The following is a 19,758-nucleotide window of genomic DNA, read 5'->3' as shown; positions in this document are numbered from 1 at the left end:
CTCCATTAGCCAAACAAACAGTATTTAGAAAACTAATGAGTGCTGTCCTCTGCCCACCACAATGGTTTTCTGTATGATTTGTTCATGATTACTTTTGATCTGGACTGAAAACATTTACATGTAAAACAATTTTAACTTTAGAACTATGTATCAGTTCAAGCTGAGGGTCCTGTGTTGCTGCGGATTTCGGTAAACACTGCTTCTTTGGAACAGCTTGTGGTATGCAGACCAGCTTACACATACACCCTAGGTACCTCTGCCCCTTTCTTAATCAACTTAACCTCCCACCTCTCATCTTATGAATCCTCCTCACTTTCCATACACATTTTGTCAATCTGCCACTGACTTCAAAAGCAATTAGCACCTCTGTAAAAAATCAGGGAAACTGGGCAAAAACAGTGACAGAAATTATGGAGAACAGTGGTAAGGGAACAGATAGAAGGATGGAGGGAACAACAGGTAGGTTGTAGGTATAACAACCATTTAATAAACTTTATCTCATTTTTAGTCCCTAACCTCACTACAAAATTGCTATAAAAAAAGAAAAATAAAGTTGGGGAGATGCATTTTATTCTATTACATGTAAAAACATAAAATACAGCTACTTGTTGCCACTACATCTTTTCTAAACTTACCTTTGCACCATACTTGGAATAATTCATTTCTGTTAGTGTTACTGGCCGCAGCTTGTCAATATCTCCAAATGCCACTCCTGGAACATAGAGGGCACAAACAATGTGGACCCACCTAAAACAGCGGACAAAATTAGGTTACTGTTATCAACATTTTGATCCTGTATTATACTCACCATTTTCAGATTTCAAAGTGCCTTGTAAATGCTGCAGATGCTAGCTGAAACACTTGAAGGAAAGTACATGAAAAGAAGGGATGAAGTGCCTGTTTGGAATTCAGGAGCTCAGACACTGAACCATAGAGTAAGGCCCTTCAAAGGCACTGGGATTGCTCTGCCTGTCTGGATCAAGGGCTGGGCTACCGCCACCTTTATGTTCTGATGGCTCTCCTAAGGGCTCCACACACTTTTCAAGAACATGAAAGGTGTATGAAGATTTTGATATTACTTATAAAGCTAAGGCACACAGATATTTTCATAATGTGGCAGGGGGTAGGAAGGGAACAAACAAAATTATACAGGTAGTCAGAGCAACACTGAGCTCTGAGCATATAGCTATGAAGCACTTAAAACAGACTTTGATGCTGTTAGTTGCACCTCTTAGTATCACCAAAACTAACTAGTTTTAAGTAACATCAAGAGGACTTGCATTCAGGAATAAACACATCTGAGTAGTATAAAAGAAAGGCCTATCTGAAACTCAGATAAACAGACTTAGTTTACTTAGTTGTTCCCTTCTTCACTGGCCATAAAAAATCTACAGAGTAAGAGGTCTAAATCTTCAGCCCTGAGGGGTAGGAAATGAATCAGGACCTTAGAGTATAGTAATCGAATGCCACACAATGGTAAAGGCTTCAACCTCAAGACTGCTTTTTGCCACGCATCTTCCTAACCTTCTGAAGCTCTCAGCTACCCAAAAATAGCCTTGCAGCAGAAGACAAATTTTCCTCCTCTTCTTCCATTGTTCTGGTAATAAACACTTTCTAAAAGATCCAGCTCTCACTGTCACAAACCATCAGTTAAGCAACAAACTCAAAATCTGCACAGCATGCATGACTCAAATTAACTGAGACAAACTACTGCAAATAATCTTACTGTTTTATCAAAATTCAGGAAGCACTTGCTACTCCTTGCACCAGGTGGGAAAAAACTGTGATAGGCAGAGGGTCAAGATTGCTATTTTTTTATTATTTTAAGATATTCAAGAAAATGGCCTTTCAATTGCAGAGATTGTAGCTAACACTTTGAACCTATGAAGTCCCACATGATATATAATAAAACTAGAGACTTCAGACATAACTAAGCTGAAATAGCCTGTTTGAGCCTCAGCTAGTGTGTTAATTCAGCACTTTACAATCTTCCCAGTCATTACTGTTTAACAGTAAATGTAACACTAGTGAAGACTAAAACTCTCTTCTGTTCTAATCAAATAATAGAATCTACTCCCTGTATTCAAGAAGACTCATGATGATGTAAGAAACACTTCTCCCCTTGTTTCTTTTACCAGGGATTCAGTACAAACCCGTTACCACCTGCTAAAATCTGCACCCATGCTGCTGTGCTCTTTTTCCCTATCTTCTACCACTGTTCAGCCTATCTCTTCTCCCTCCTCTTTCCTTTGCATGTCAATTTAAAAAATTCAGTTATACCAAAGCAATAACATCTTGGGTTCAAAAGCACTTAAAACAGCTACTGTTATTAACTAGCTGCTTACAGATGAGAGAAATACTGAAGTTGATGTCTACACTATTCAGGAGCTCCATGTAGCCCTAGTTTACCAAAGCAGCACACTTCTCATCAACTGTTCTTAGCCCTACAATGCTGGAATTTATCACACTCAGATTTATTAAGTTTCATGTTATTTATGAATCATATATCCCAACAGAAATTACAAAAAAAGCAAAATATTAAAGGTTCAGTAGCAAGCTCAAAAATACATCTATATTTCAGTCTTCACAAAAAAAAACAATGATCTTTCAATGCACAAAACTGGTGAACAGACTATTTACTTACCATTTTCCCCCCATACAGTTCAAGATATTAACTGGATAACAGAAAAATCCCAGTAACAGTAAGAAACTACTTAAAAGCCATTAAATTGCTTCACTCGGTAAGAAATTTCCCAGTAAATCTAACAAGCCACAACATTGACTGATCCATTGTGTCATATCTGACAAGATTCTTTTCACTTGTGTATTTAAAAACAAGTATTTATCCTATGGTTAAATCACTCAGATTTGGGAAGCTAAGTAGTAAATTCCCTTTAAAACATATAAACTTAAAACAATTAGAATGATGTATATCCCAAATACACACTTATATGCAAGAACTGCATTGTTTTGCCTCCACAAATTTTACTAGTGTTCTTCACATCCACAAAATTATTTGGTCACAGAATTGTTACTATAGGAAGAAGCAAAGAAAATTTAAAGATGAGTTACAACCTTGTCTTTAAACAATGCAGTACAAATATGGCAGCCTGCTAGCTGCCAGAGAACAAGCTGAGACACTCAAGTGTTCTGCCAAACTTCTTCCTGCTCGGAAAGAGAGCAAACCTCATCAGTGGTTTTATTACAGCAGAAACACTCCAGCATGCCACCACCGACCTCTAACTTAATACGATGTCATGTGTGAAAAAACAGATTCTTCTCATTAGTATATGAAATGTACACCTTCTGTCTGACTCCCCAGAAAACCAGTGGAGGCACAACCAATCCCTGCAGGGGAGCAATGGAGCAGCAGGTACCACCTCTGCCCTTCCACGCTGTATACAGGAGTGGCAATAGCTTGGCCTAAATCACTACCATACTTTTATGAAATGTTCCTCTACTAAAAAAAGCATAGGTACATGCTTAAATGCACATTTTGGTAAAAATTATGATTTACTAAAATAAATACCTCATTGACATGAGCCTATTATACTTGTTTTTAAAAGGAAATTAAAAAAAAAAAACAAAAAAAAACAAAACAACTAAATACAACACACAGAATGAGACCTGTAACCTTGAGATAAACAGACTTCTTGTTTGTAAACAAAAACATCTGAATTCTGTAGGGCTTCTTTTCTATACTCTTCCTTTAAATTAAGGTGTGTAATACAGAACAAATCTTTAGAAACAGAAATTACATATCTCCACAATTATTATTCTTAACAAAAATCCAAGGTTCTGGTTGGAGATTTTTGGTAGTAAGTTTTAATACAGCCTACTAAACATACTCTCCGAAGTTCAATATAAAGATACACATCTACAAGCAGCTGCTTTCTCAATTTAATTTGCACAGTTTTTTCATGCTCCACTGGTGTATTTAATGCTGCTGCACTCTGTAGGAGTTTATCTATGATAAACCCAACAGCTGGCTGCTTGCTTCATACTGACCTTCTCAAAATGCTTTAGTATATGTCACCCAAGTATTGCAGTACTACAGATTTAAACTGCCATTTCTGTGTGATTGGCACACAAGTGCCTCATTTCTTTAACCACCTATATGTGAACTCAGACCTGAATCTTTATTAAAAAACATACACAAGTCAGTCAAGTTCACAGCTGAAGCAGCTTCAGCTGCTTTTAATACCAATTCTAAATATTTTCCTGCTCATTTATTTAGCTGCACATGTTTTAGAAGCTTGTAATTAAGACAAATTGGGTAATCAAAGAAGAATAATCTTCCTTGTTACTTTACCATCCATTTAGCTTGGAGCAATGATGACAGATGTTGATTAGGAAGGAAGAAAAACTCCATACTGAAACAAGGACAGAATTTATATTTTTGGATAATAGCATTTTGAGAAGTAAAATTTCATAAATTCACATTTATACTTGTGAAACTGAGAGATTAATGTGAAAAGGCTTCTGCTAAGAAATTAAGCACCCCATTATTCCAATGATTCACCTTTCATGTAAAAAGAGAGAAATTATTCCAATTCGGTTATGAAGAGAAACTAACTAGGTTTGGTTTGTGTTATTTTGAGCACTGATGCATATGGAGAATTTATTTTTAGGTAAGTGCATGAAGGGCGATGGTGAGGCAAAGAAATCTGTTACTTAGTAGTTCCTTCCTGCTAATACATCAAGAAAAGCACTGAATTGGATTACAGTTAACTGAATACAATGGAAACATAATGGACACCGTCCCAAGGACCCACCCCTAGTCTACAGTGCCCCCCTACCCTTGAGAATTCAAATTTATAAATAAATAATAAAAAGAGAGCACAGGAATTTTCACATATTAATAATTTCAACCAGTAAATAGCAATTGGTATTTGTTTTTTTTCTAATATATCACCTCTTCATCTGGGAGAATAAACTTATCCAGGATAGCAATATCATATTATCCAGCAAATGAAGATATAAAACAATAATATTGTGATAATGCCCACTTTCACCAAGGCGGGCATGTGCTTCTGCACAGACAACCAATGTAACAAAGAAAATACTTCCAGATTAACTAAAAGCATACAACCACTTCACAAGAAAAAATTTAAGCAATTAAAACCCTAACTTATAATTTCTACTAGGATAGCACTTATATATACAGGGCTTAAATTGTTTGCAGAACACAGGAATAAAAATGTTGAAATAACATTTGCCAGGTGATATCAAGTCTAACACTTCCTGTTACACAACTGACTTATAGTCTTTAAGAGTAATTTTTTGCATATAGAAGCATTATTATCAAAACAGAAAACAACTGGAAAAGCACAATTTGCTTAGTTGTGTAAAGACTTTATAAGGAAGATGCACATACACTCTTCAACCTACTACAGACCAAAAACAAGGATCTGAGCCCTAAAAGTATTAAAAAAGCACGAATACCTCCAAGGCCCAAAATTATTCACTACAAACCTTGACTCATTTGTGTAAGTTTTTTTTTTAAAGCTTATGAAAAGCCCAGCACCTGAAAACTTTCCTTTTTACCACACACCCACAATTTATACAACCATAAAATGTACGGCAAAAACCTTAATTTTCATGGTCTATTAATAAGAAATAAAAAAAAACAAAGACCCAAACAAAACCATGAAACTATGCAGCAAAACCTAGCAATACTAAGCATAAATCAGACATCACTGATAATACAGCTTTTGCCTTTAATACAGATAATTAGTTATCATTAATATATATATATATCTTTATTTTCAAACATGACAGGAATTGAAGACATCATCAGAATTAATCTGCTTATTCTCAAATCAGACATGAATTCAATCCTAAAAAGAAGTAAAGAATATTCTCAAAAATCAAGAATATAATCCTCATAATTCTAAATAATCATAATATACAAGGTCTGTCTGAATAACTTTAGCACATCTTCAATATAATTTTGTTACGCTACTTTTTCCCATTTCCTGCCATTACTGACCCAGTCCTTTACTAAACTAAAAACATGCAGTTTTCCTCCCACTTACATCCTATTTAAAAGTCAACAGGCTTGAGCAGAATCTCTACAAGGTACAGGAAAAAACCCAATCTTTTAAAGGTAGATGACAACAAATTCAAAACATCACTTATTCAGTCTTACCTGCCTGCATCAGTCTCTTTGAAGATCCCGTCCTGGTTGGGACACAATTCACAGCTAGGTGTGACACCACATTTGCATGCATCACAAAACCAAGGCTCTGTGGAATTTTCTGAAGCTGAACTCATGATAGAGTCACTCTCTCCATCAACACCATAGCAACCTACACACAGGACAAATGGAAGATCAGCGCAAGAAGGGACAATTGTAGAAGTAGCCACTTGCCAGTTATGATTTAAGAAGGAAACATACACATATACAGATTCAGGGGAACAATTCAAGAGAAATACCAAGATACTAAAGAAAGTTTAAAATTGCTGTTGAAATTACTATTGTTAGTGCAAAATTTACATTTTAAAGCGAGTTTAATTCTAAAAAGTCATCTGTTTTATGTGATTGTATTAGATTACAACCAAAAAAAGTAAGAAAAAAGACTGTTTCACTTTATTCTTCTAGCTATTAAGAAGAAAAGTAAGAAAACAAGACTTGAAGTAAACAAAGATTAAAAAACACTCAATGCATTTTTTTGGAGTAAAGAAATATATTTCAAGATAAAAGCAACAAGCTCTTCTCCCTGACAATGAACATTTTTTGGAGGGAAGGAGAGAGTGTTTGGATTTTCTTCTAGAGGTTCATTATGTCAGTAGAATCCAGTCAACAATTATGCACTCCACTTTTCCACTTTGCATTCAGCATGCAAATCAACTACAAAAGAATATACACGTGAAATAAAAAAGACTATTTACCTACTTTATGAGTTGTAGAACTGACCTTAAGAACCCTTGTGCAACTTCAAAACCAAAGTATAGTTTGTGGAGTACAAACTGACAATTTTGAGATACCACACTGGTGATTGATGAAATATATATATATATTTTTAAGCACTCTGATTTGTACCTGGTTTTAAATTATAGCTAGGCTCAATCATTCAGTTTCTCCATTCCTCAGTACAACTAGCATATTCTTTATGATTGCTAAGGTACCTATGCATGTTTAGTTACCACAAATTTAGGAAAACAGTGTCTTTAAAGTGATTTGTTTAAATTTTGCACAAGAGCAAGAGTTGTATTAGTACTACCACAAATGACAAGAAGAAAAATACTACAGCTAATCACCACAAAACTGGTTTTTAATATCCCACATTTTGAACATTTAGCTGCTATTCAATAAGAGAAAAAATATCTAATTGTCAACACTTAACACACAGCAAAGATTTCACTAAAAAATTACATTCAGCTATTTATCAAAGGCATCAATCAAGTCAAAATTTGTGCTTTCAAAGCAGTAAAATTACTCAATTCTGCAATTAAATAGCAACATGGTTTTTTTACTTTGTTTCATTACCCACTGGCTGTAATAAAATAGCAACAGTGCTCCAACTGCCCTTGCAACAGAAACAGAGGTCTGCATAATATACAAAAACTACACTCAGGAAATAAGCAACACTGCAGGAAATGCTTAAGAAACATAGTCTTCCATTACAGGATGAGCCTCATCAATAAGAATTAAAATAAGATGACAGAATGTTTCTTTTCATAATAAAAAGTGTCCTAGAATGAAAGGACAAGTAACATGCAGAAGTGCATTCACAGACAAATTTCACTAGGGATATACAAGATCATATAGCTCATGCATAGAGTCACTCCATCTTCCTTATAATGTGGTATCCGCTTAAAGCAACATTCCACAAAGTAACTTTTTAAATTCTAATAACACAATTTTGAATAGATGCCAGCAAATCTCCTTTTCAGCAATAACACTAATGTACAAACACATGGCCCATTGATATCACAGAGGTGATGAACCTTTTAGTCATTCCTTTAGAATTTAAAACATATTAACATTTTCTTAAAAGTACTTAGTAAAAATTTCTTAACATTACAGATGCAGTAATACCGTCCTCAATCCACACAACAAAATAAAATCAGAAATATTTCTTTCAGACACTGATGCTTCTTCACCAATTGAAAGTAATTAGATTTGCTCTTCTAGCTTAAGTGCCATCAGTCTACTAAAATTAGAATGATGACCTCCCCAAACTGTCTTACCTTCACTGAGAAATAGTTGCTTTATAATATTTATCAGTCATTTATACCTGATTGTTTTTTATCTTTCCTCCTAGAAAATATCACAAATGTGCTGCAATTATTTAGATCCTTATCACAAGTGTTGGCACTAAACATTATTTCTGTAACAATACAAATATATTTTCCAAAGTGGGGGGAAGTCCATATTTTTAATCCATTTTTTTGCCCCAATTTGTATATAAATCTTAGTGACAGCTTTAAAGAGTTTAAGAACACTGACAAATAAGGAGACGTTTACTCTTTTACATAACTAGCATTTAGTAAAAACTGAACACCACACTGTTACAACTAAAAGGGGTGGTCTTTAGCTGGAGAAAACAGACTAGATTACCATTAACCATTGCTGATAAAAACATCAAAACAATCTGTTCCACCACAAAGCTGAAGAAAAGGAAATCTAGCCAGTAAGACTGCTGCTGACCTGGTGTATGCTGCCAAATAAAGCTGCTGAATTAAAGCTGCAATACAAAAATCTTGCTGGCTCTGAAGCTAAGTTTCTCAGCAGATACTTTGTAATTGTTCTTGACTGACTTCTGGTAAGACCAATTTCAGTATACTCCAAAGTCTAAATAAATCATGAACATAAATATAAATTAAATATATCATTTTAGAACCCTTAAAGATGCTGAAAACAACAAAGGTTCAACTTACTACTAGCTGCCTTATTTTGCTATGCCGAAAAAATTATTTTGTTCCAATTAACAAAAATTGTAGAAAGTATTATTTTCATGACTTCGACAAGCATAGTTATGCAAATACAAAGCTGCTACTTGGTAAATCATTCCATCCTATACTGAAGATCAATTTAAAGTTGCTCAATCCAACAATTCTGAATGAATTATTGGGAATTGCTGGTGCTGGAAAGCAACCTAAGGGCTCGCATAGTAAAAGCATCAGGGGGTAATCTCTAGGTTCCCTCTAAAAGTACTCCAATTGTACAGACAGTGTGACTACTTCAGGCCTGAAAGCACAACAGGGAGAAGGATACAGAACCTGTAAAGGATGTGTTTGGTTCCAAGAATTATCACTGCACCTTTGACCTATTTGGCATTAAGTCAACCAGCTGCCCTTTTGACTGGAAAATATGCTGAAGAAAATCAAGTAACTTTTAAACACTTTGCTTAAAATGCATGATGCCTTTCCTTAACACTCACAAAAATTCTGAAGTCTGTGTCTTCAGAACACCCCCAAGGGCTCCTTTTGAACTTAAGTTCATTAAATCCTCATGTTTGTATACTCTTAGATTTCTGTATCATAACTCCATTTCTGACACCTCTTTGAACACCACTAACACTAAACAATAAAACCAGCTTAGTATGCTACTAACCTATGAATTTAAACACGTGAAATTCAAGAAGGTAAAATTTTCACACCACTTACTGTTCCATTAATGCCATCTACATATTACGATTACAACCAAGTTGCCTGTTGAATGTATGCCATTAGATACAGAAAACAAACTTTTTATTCCTTGATTTTGATGTCATTTTCCTCTGCCAATAGCTTATATTTTCATGTGATTGTCAATAAAAAGAAACTGCACACACTTTAAAATAATACCATTAAAACAATTGTTCTGAAATTTATACCACTGAGAGAAACAGAAATAGAGACCTAATTCTTTTTGTGGCTGCAGCTGGTCCTCTTTCTCTGGGAAGGCAATTTTTTACCAAAGGGGATATCTGCATGCACCAACTACATCTATATGTACTCTGAAACACAAACTATATCATAAACCCTGTGTTTGCAAAATTAAATTTTGTGATATCACAGTATTCAAAATTATTTCATTCAATTTTTAATTGGACCAACAGTCTAAAACAAATACATTAATAATTTAATGCATCATAAATTCAGAACAATATTTTTATTTAGTAAATGGAGAGTACTAAAGTACATGATTTTGAAAAATTGATTTTTATACCAGATAGCAGCAGACCACAGTAAGGGGCAAAATTAAAATGCAAAAATGCTTTATTACACTGTAGAGCATATGGCAACTACACTATCGCTTTTAGCAAGAGAATTCTTACTCTCTAATTCTCTAACATACACATCGAAGTACAGTAAGAAACAAAGATAGGAGATGGAAAAGAAACTGCTCAAAAAATGTAGAACTTTTCTCATTTAACTCACAGCAACTAACCCAAGGACAACAACTGGCAAGCACCCTACCTACACTTGTGGCACATGCTACGATGTGTGCCAGACATCTTCAGACACACTGCAATCAAGACATCAAAAAAACTGACAACACAGTTGGAGGTGTCCTGTTATTACAGGATCTTAGCACAAATGCGTTTATCCAAAATGACAGATTGGTGTCTAAAAAATACTTTTATAAAAAGAAATGACAATTATCTTCATACAGAAGTGAAAATTCAGAAAAGCAACTGTACAAATTCAGCAGGAATTTTTTTTCCCCTTTTTTTGTTGGGGGGGAGAGGGAGGACGTGACAGGGACAGGCTGATATGTGAAATGAGAACACATTTTTAATTGATAGGCTTATTAATTAATTACAGGCTTTTCAAACTAAAAGATGAATGCACTGTGTAAGAGTGGGTATGAAATTAGCATTACACATATGCTACTTTGCAATTTTAAAGGCAGTTACAATTCAAACCAGCTATTTACTCCACTAACCATAGATTTTTGGACACATGTCAGCAGTGCAAAGACAGCTTTTGGACAAGTGATGGAGGCCATGCAAGTGATATGAACCTCACATGGTAAACAGCTGTATTAGAAATTTCTCACAATCTCAGAACTCGTCAGTAAGTCAAGTACAGGCATTTATTAAGGGCCCATGACTTTAGGTCTGAATGAAAACTCCCCTCTAACTCTTGGCCATGTTGTTTCTTCCATGTGAGCTCTGACAGAGCTGTTCCCAGACGAGTTATCATCCCTCTTTTTCCATGGAAGACCTTATGTACGAGCTCATTAATGCAAGCAAGCAGTCCAAGAGGAATACAAGTCACAACTGAACAGGCAGCTGCTGCACCAGGTCCTCAAAAGGAAAAGGTGGCAGCATCAAACATCCAGGAGGGAACCCTGGTGCCCAGAAGAAGTAGGTTTGACTCAGAGGAGTATTTTCTCAGCTCATTAATAACTTCACATTAAAACTGAGGTGGCTGCCATAGAAAAACCTCTCTCAGGCACCAGAAAGGTTCTGTGGACAGAAACTTCCACTTGAACAGAGCGCCAAGGCATAAGTCATGGATGTAGGATCCCCTCCCAGTGAAGAAAACAGTAGTCAACAAGGAGAAGGAGAAAATAAGGTCTTCAGGGGAAGAACAATCAAATTTTCAATATCATCATTATGTGGGACCCTGGGTGGGACACCAGTAGGGTGTGAAAGGAGAGCACTGCTTTCACATAATTATTTACCATGCTATAGAGAAGAGGAGGAAACAGGCTCATTCATAATACCATTTGAAACTGCACATAAAAACTATGAAGAAAACCCCTGTGGTATTCCACTAGCTTGCTTTGGGCATTTTGGAATAAATCAGATTGCAGGAAATGGGCATATTTCTCTTCCTAAGTGCAGGTAAACATCACTGCATTGATTTCTATCCAACTCATAAATAGGAGACTCTTCCTTCAATACTGTATTCTGAAATACTCAAAAGCTCAAATATTATAACAAATTTCTGGACACAGCATGATACTTGCAGCCATAGCAATATATCTGCTAAAGGAAACCTGAAAAAATAAAACCAAATTCTTGGATTTTAATGTGTTTACAAAACACATTCACTCATTACTGGACCTTATTTTTCAAACTACCAAGCAGCTGCATAGGAGAATACAAAGGACTATAAATACAGTCTATGTCTGTGATCTGGGTATACATTTCCAAAGTACAGATCAAAGCCAATTCTCTTAAGAGTAAAACTTGCTTCTATTAACAGTAACAAAAATAATTCTCAAAGCCATGTTTATACGATTAGACAGTAATTACCTTTTCAACTACTTTTCAATTTATTTTGGAAATCAGCCAAATTGAATGATGAGGCAAACAGGACCAAAAAGTAACTGTTGCATTGCATTTTGGTTCTGACTGTAACTTCTTAATGATAGGCTGTCTTCATGTATTACTCATGCATTCACAAGTAAATGGTCAGTCAGTGACCACTAGGCAGGAGTGCAGAAATCTCCAAGTCATTGAACATATGTGTATACATAAGATCACTGGATCAAACTAAAGCTTCAAAGGTTCCATTTTGTTTTTTATAATTGTTCTGCTTTTGGCTGGGGTGGAATTAATTTTCTTCATAGGGGCAAACGTGTGGCTGTGTTTTGGATTTGTGCTGAACACAGTGATGATAATGCAGAGATGTTTTTGTTATTGAACAGCAGGATGTGCACAGAGCCAAAGCCTCTTCTATTTCCCCTACTGCCACACCAGCAAAGAAGTTGGGGGTGCATGGGAGATTGGGAAGAAACACAGCCAAGACAGGTGACCCCAACTGACCACAGCGATATTCCAGACCATATGACATCATTCTCAGTATACAAAGCGAGGGGAAAAAGGAGGAAAGGGAGGATGTTTAGGGTGATGGAGTTCATCTTCCCAAGTAATCATTACATATGATGGGGCCCTGCTCTCCTGGAGATGGCTGAACACCTGTCTGCCCATGGGATGCAGTAAATAAATTCCTTGTTCTGCTTTGCTTGTGTGCATGGTTTTTGCCTTCTCTAGTAAGCTGTCTTTAACTCAAATCACAAATTTTCCAGCTTTCACCCTTCACACTCTCTTCTGATCCTGCCAGTGGGGAAGTGAGCAAGCGGCTGTGTTGGGCTTGGTGGTTGACAGGGGTTTAAACACAACAAATAATTTTATTTGCTGCAAGCAATTATTTTAAAAAAATTACTGAAAAAAGCTCAGATTTAAAACAGCACTTGCCCTTACTTATCATTATAAAATATTCAAGTACAGAAAAACACAGCAAAATAACTGTTCATTTCTATTGAAACTATATTCATACATATCTAGAAATAAAACATACCCACAGAGTGTCAAAGTAAAACTCCAAACTGTTCAGCTTCAAATTGTTGCTGTGGAAATTTACATTTATATCACAGTCATCAATTACTTTCACATACACAGCTTGCTTATTTTTCTCTAAGATTTCACCTATTCAAACAGAATTTCGCAATTGCTTCATATACACTTTCAAGTATTTATTATTAAAATTAATTGCACAGAGCTAACTAAACATTCGACCACAAATGTAAAAAATCAACCAACATGTATAGTCAATTATCTGGTACACACTGTAGAACTTATCAGAACAAACTAACAAATTAAATATTTTTAATTAATCTATTTTACTTTGTTGCAATGACAACAAAAGAAACACACACATTGCACTCTTTGTATCAGTGGGACTACAGGGAATCTTTGCCTGGAACACTGTAAAAAGAAGAGCACTAATTACTTTTAAACATATTTTGAACCACTAAAATTCAAGTGACTTTTGAACAATGGAAGTACTTTCCTCTAGAGGAAATCCAGCTATAATCTTACTTTTGTAGGGACAGAAGTTTAGTAAACTAAGTAAAATGAGGGTGTGATCTTTTGGGGATTTTTAAGGTACTCCTCTTGAATAAAAAAAAAAATTACCATCATTTCATTCTAAAGTGGCAGAGGATCACTTTTCTATCACAATCATTCTTCACTTTAGCAATCATTACAATCATTAAATAAATCTTATGGAAAAATTTTCAGGGAGCTCCACAGCTTTAGAGTTTGGATGTATTGACTGGATGTAATGTCTGGGGAATTCTCAAGCATGCGTTTATAACTATCAGCAAAAAATGCTTCTTTTGTTCCTCATGAGTTAATATTAGACTGTACTAGGGGAAAAATAAGATCTATCAAGATTGCATAAAACTAACTTTTAGATAGTTACTGCATTTCAAAACAAATACATTCTGCACACTACTTTCCAAAAAACTTCATGGATACAGAAGAAGGAATTCTACAAGACACAAATTTAGAAGCCTAACACTTCTAGAAGGCAATAAGACCTGACTAATGCTCTCAAGGGCACTTGGAATGTGATCCAGCTCATCATAAATTAGGTCAACTGCTCTCTAAGTAACACTGACAGTATGGATTAGCTCTTCAAAAGACCAGAACAGGTTCAAGAGTTAGAAGCACACATAGACACACAATGTAGGGCATGTGAACGACAGGACAGAAATTCCATCCTCGGTTTCCTAAGTGATGTCAAGCAAAGAACTGAACTACATCCAAATGCATGAAAACTACTGTTTTCAAACAGTTTTCTATCTTGCAGGAGAAAACTGAAGTGTGAATATGGGATTTATAAAACCACTTCCTACCTAGAAAGACATTCTAAACAGATTAAAAAAAATTAAATTAAGAAAGTCATATTAAATAAATGCCTTGTATGCTTCTGAAAAATAAAAGCCTAGTTTCTTTTTATTCCAAGGACTGGAGTAGTTTAATCTCATTTTCCTGGGAAAACTTTAAAAAAGGGGTGAAGGCCTAAAATAGTACAGGATACGAGGAAAAAAGCCCCAGCGTGATTAAAGGAGAAAAAAAGATTTTGTTTTTTAACAAAAGAGGAGTGCCTCTCTGTGTTAGTATCTCCCCTACCTTCCAACCTAAAGAGAAAGAGCAATAACACACAATACAGTCTGATCTTCCATATAAAGCTGCTAAAATTCCATATATTCACCTAAATTATTATTCTGGAGTATTTCTGTAAAACCAGATTACCTACATTTATTACACACACAGAGTCCAGATTTTGAAGGAATTTTTAAAACAACTTGAGCATGTTCTAACTTCAAAATTCTCCTGTATTAAAATGTCAGTGAAAATTAGGAGGAAGTTCAAGACTAGCTGTTTTCACTAATAAATAAATGCCATGGGGAATACTTTTCTTCTTCCCCTTCTCTCTGCCATTTTGGTACAGCAAAATGATAGGTGAAATAACCTTTCTTTTTAGAAGGCCTCCTATTCTCTTTATCTTACATCCCATTTATGCCATCAAATTCATACACTGAAATAGGTAATACAAAACACATTAACAGAATATCCTAAAGTGAAAATACAGTGCATAGCTCCAATATTTGCACACTGTAATTCATTATGTCAGTATCTGTAGACTATGTCCCATCCCACAGGTTCTTGTATTTGCATTGCCAAGTACAAGATGGGTGTTACACCACTTAAAAAGATCAATGCAATATTACAAAAAAATACCCACCAACATTGAAAGGTGTTGTTTGAAGAAAACGAGTCAAAATTTTATTAAAAGCAAAGCATAGGCTTTCCTTCTGCAACAAGAATGAAGGGTTGTATTACCTTCATGCACTGTTATTCCACAGTTGTCACACTGGATTATTTCATCAGCATCTTCACTGTTATCTCCAAGACAAACGCAACAAATCAAAATATGGTCCATTTTCTGGGAACTCCAATTTTGAGACTTCTCAAGGATCAATGAGTCCTGATATTGAAAAAGGGAGACACATGGGTTATGCCAGGAACTTAAATTTTATTTAAAGCAAGCCGAAGATCTGTTATTTGCTCAATTTTTGAACAACAATCAAAAAACCATGAAACATTATTTTCAAAAGGCTAGAAGCTTCTTTGTAGTCAAAATGCTCAAACACTTCCTCCATGAATACAAGAGCTGGGATGCATGGATGTCAATGCAACCCATAAACCTGTTAAGATCCAGAGGTCAGAGGAGAGTCAAGACAGAATCGTCAAGACAGAAACATATGACTTTGAACCATTTATAGTCTACAAAATGGAATGTTTAAGAAGCCATTTAAAATCAAAATTTAAAAAAGGCCAAAGGTGACTTTCAAATGTTCCAACATTCAGAAAAGTTGCTTCATCTCCTAGAATTTAGAAAATCAGATGGATCTGCAAAATCCAAGAATACACAGCTAATGCAAACCTCCCAAGTTTTCACTTACACAAAATACAACAAATTATCAACTTTGTATGGTTTTGCTCTAATGCAAATTAATGTATAGCTGTGCAAAACCATACAATTTATTAAAACTATGCGTTCTTCTATTAAAACTATTAAAACTATATGATTATATACAGGAGTAAGGATTTGCCTTGTTCTGGCAACCTACAATATGAACCACAGCTTTTAAAGAGATTGTGCATTTTCTCTGTGTTTTTCTAAGAAAACACAGAGAAGTGCTTCATAAACCAAACAAAGTTATATGTAAAATTAGTTTTCTTAATAAACACTGTCTTCTTACTATTACCATTGTGAGACAGGGCCACTGTCTCTTCTACAGTTTCATGGCCTCCATACATATTTATTTATTTTTATACTTGACCTTGAACTACCTTTATTGGTAATATGAAGACATATAAGGAAGTATGAAAATAACCATAATAGTGAAAAATAACCACTGTGGTACAAAGAAACAGCAATAGTTTCAAAGCAGAGGCTGAGGGTTTAATGGTACCGTTCAAAATGTGTGAAAATATTCCAAAACTGCTGTGGCATCCAAAAAAAAAAAAAAAAAACAGGGCGAAAGATGCCCTCTCAAAATTTTTTTTCTATTTCCAACTCACATTTATAAAATACAGCACCAATACTATGCCTAAGGAAACAGGAGCTCATGTAGAAGTAGAAAAGAATATTCACAATCACACTGCTTACAGGAAGGCAACAAATTGTGAAAAATAGAAGATTCTCTGATATGGAGCTCAGACTCACAGAGCATCCCTTCCAACATCCTCCTTTTAGGACAAAGCATTTTGAGGAAAGAAATAAACCTGGACATTACTGCAGCCCATCATTACTCAAAATACTCATTCTTAGCTTACCATTCACATTAGAGATGGGAAAATGGCAGTGGATGCTCCCTAACTTTGGCAGATTAACTGTGCTATGGCACACATTTCTCTGATGCATGTCACAACTCAGATCAGCTCTTTCTGACAGTACCTTTGATTTAAACTGTTATTTGGCTTCACTGAGTGAAGTTTAAAAGACACTGGTAATCTCTACTGTTATAGAAGCCCAAGGTCTGGTAATTAAAAAAGAAAACCAAAATATTACTTTAAATTAAGAAGCAGTAATGCATTGTAAAAACACAGAAATAACACCAGCTGTCTAGGCAGTGAGAACATATGCAAACATGGGCCAAAAAACCCAAACAAACAAGCAATTATGAAAGGGCATCGGATTTTTGTTCTAATGTTAGGATCCCCTACCATTAAGGTTCGCCTTATGTGAAGACAGCTACCAGTTCAAAAAAAATCAGCTGAGCAACTTATTTTTTTATGCAGGCATGGAGAGGGAGTGATCTGGAAAGTGTGCTGCTCTCCTCTGCTTTTAGTCTATGCAAGCACCTGAGAGACTCATCTAAAACATGGAAACTTTTACATACAACAGTAACTGCTGCAACTTCTGAACAAGTCCTGTTCCCTACTAAAGTGGGAGAAATTATTTCAGCTGGATCACTATGTAACCCCCATTTCTGTGGTATCAATGAAGAAAGTGAGCATTTCAAGCTATATGCCCACAGACTTTTAACTTTAAAGGGAAAAAAATTAAAAATACAACCACCACTTCACTGAGAAGAGTCCTATAAAGTGGTAATAATTATAAAAACAGAAAAGAACCATTTACCTCCTAATGATGCTTGACCTCAGAAAAGAAAGTTAAGTTTGTATTCCGTGCATAATACAATAGAAAAGCATATAGTATTTAATTACAGCACATGTTAAAATAATGTATATACAGACCTCAAAATACTTTTGTGAAATGTAAACAAATAAAAACCTCAGGAAAACAAGAACTGAACAACCCCTTCCCAATACCCTCCGCAGTTTCCATCCTCCAAAAATAAGTGAACAAGAGAAAGGAAGAATGCATATAAAGGACACTATAATATGTTCAGAACTAATTACCTGGACATTCTTTCCTAAATTTATTATGGATTTGAACATCTTAAGAACTCAGTTTTGGAATAACTCAGTTTCTGCAGTGTGATGAGATTTTGATAGACGTTATCTGCTAGACAAGATTTTTTTTACTCTTTTTCTGTTTTTACTAATTTAAAATACTGTAACAGTGGAGAGTATACTGTTACAATACAGTACAGTGAGTATCAGAAATCTTAAATTTACAGTCTGTAATTCAGTCTACAGATACTTTTGCGGAATTTCTTGATAAAGACCTAGTCATACACAGTACAGCACTTTACATGCAAAAAAGATAAATTATCGGTTACAAAATTGTAATCTGAACTTCAAATTTTCAATTTTGATTTTATGTTGTGATCCACTGTTCTAAATCTAAGGCATAAACAGAATATGATATCTATGCACACTAAGAACCTTCAAAGAAGATACATCAGAGACAGCTCTGGGTTTCTGAAACAGGTCTGTTTTTCCAAGCCAGTGGAAATTAAACTGAAGAATGTACCACTAAGAATGCAGCTGCACATCTCCATTTCGATATAGGAAGCAACTCTGAAAGAAAACTGCCTCTCTCTGTTACAAGTTCTGATCATTAGTATTGGTAGAGCACTTCCAGTTCCTGAGCCAAGAAAATGCAGATAATAATACTAGAATCATAGAACCTGATAAGGAAAGAAGATGCCTATACAAAAAGTTAAAAGAGTAAAAAACCCAAACACACCATGCTTTTTTTTTTCAATCCAAATTATTACTAGTAGCTAAAACAGCACACTCACTTGCAACAATAAATAAATACAAATATATATATATATATAACACCTATCAAACTATCTAAAATGGACCAAATACAAACACTGTTTTGTTCCCTGTCATTTTACACATTAAAATGAAGTTTAAAGGGAACAGCAGAACTTTTAATAATGTCATATCACTACCATTTCTCAAACGTTATGTTGACATTGTGATTACATCCCGAAAACTGAATATAGATTTTATAGCAATCCTTTTTAATTTGTTCAGAATTTTGCTATTGCAGAATATGAAGTCAGCCACAGTGACAACCTGGTATCTTAATTTTCCCACAGGCACAATCTTCAAGGCAACTGTAATTGTGCATGGAGAAAAAAAGGTTACTTTATTAAACACTTATATATATAATATTCACATTCTGCAATTAGAAGATATTTAATATAATAATTCTAGAACCCAAATGCTTTTAGTATGATAAGAAATTAGTTCATTTATCACTATTATAAGCAAATCCAACCTAAATTCTCATAATTATTCTATTTGATTTTAAACCTAGTGTGCGTGGTTTTTTACTTAAAATTCTTCCATAAGTGAACTGTGCTCAGACTTTGATGTTTGTCGCAAAGAATAATGCCTCATTCATCTATTCTATGATTATGGCACAGATGCTTTTAACTTTCATATACAACATTTACACTAAAACAGAACTACAATTCTTGCTAACATATGTTGGTTTGCATACTGGACCTCCTATTTGTTTTAGTACTAATCCAATCTCTGTAAAGCCAAGAGAACACCCACTATTGACTTTAGTGGCATTAGATTG

At 35.0% G+C, this 19,758-nt stretch overlaps 1 protein-coding gene across 4 annotated transcripts in view; it reads right to left on the bottom strand.

Annotated features, from left to right (window-relative positions):
- PHF14 (PHD finger protein 14) overlaps positions 1–19,758 on the bottom strand; it is a 161,631-nt gene that overhangs the window by 128,412 nt on the left and 13,461 nt on the right. For all 4 annotated transcript variants that reach the window (XM_041466581.1, XM_041466580.1, XM_041466582.1 and 1 more), the window contains exons 4-6: positions 15,582–15,726; positions 6,152–6,311; positions 636–747 (exon numbers count right to left, since the gene is read on the bottom strand). In XM_041466581.1, the coding sequence (XP_041322515.1) occupies positions 636–747; positions 6,152–6,311; positions 15,582–15,726 (417 nt within the window). The remainder of the gene's footprint in view (positions 1–635; positions 748–6,151; positions 6,312–15,581; positions 15,727–19,758) is intronic.

This window comes from Pyrgilauda ruficollis, unplaced genomic scaffold (assembly GCF_017590135.1).
Source record: "Pyrgilauda ruficollis isolate IOZ18807 unplaced genomic scaffold, ASM1759013v1 scaffold2, whole genome shotgun sequence".
NCBI classification, from domain to species: domain Eukaryota; kingdom Metazoa; phylum Chordata; class Aves; order Passeriformes; family Passeridae; genus Pyrgilauda; species Pyrgilauda ruficollis.
Note: the sequence above shows the minus strand (reverse complement) of the source record. Positions and strands in the feature narration are given on the sequence as shown.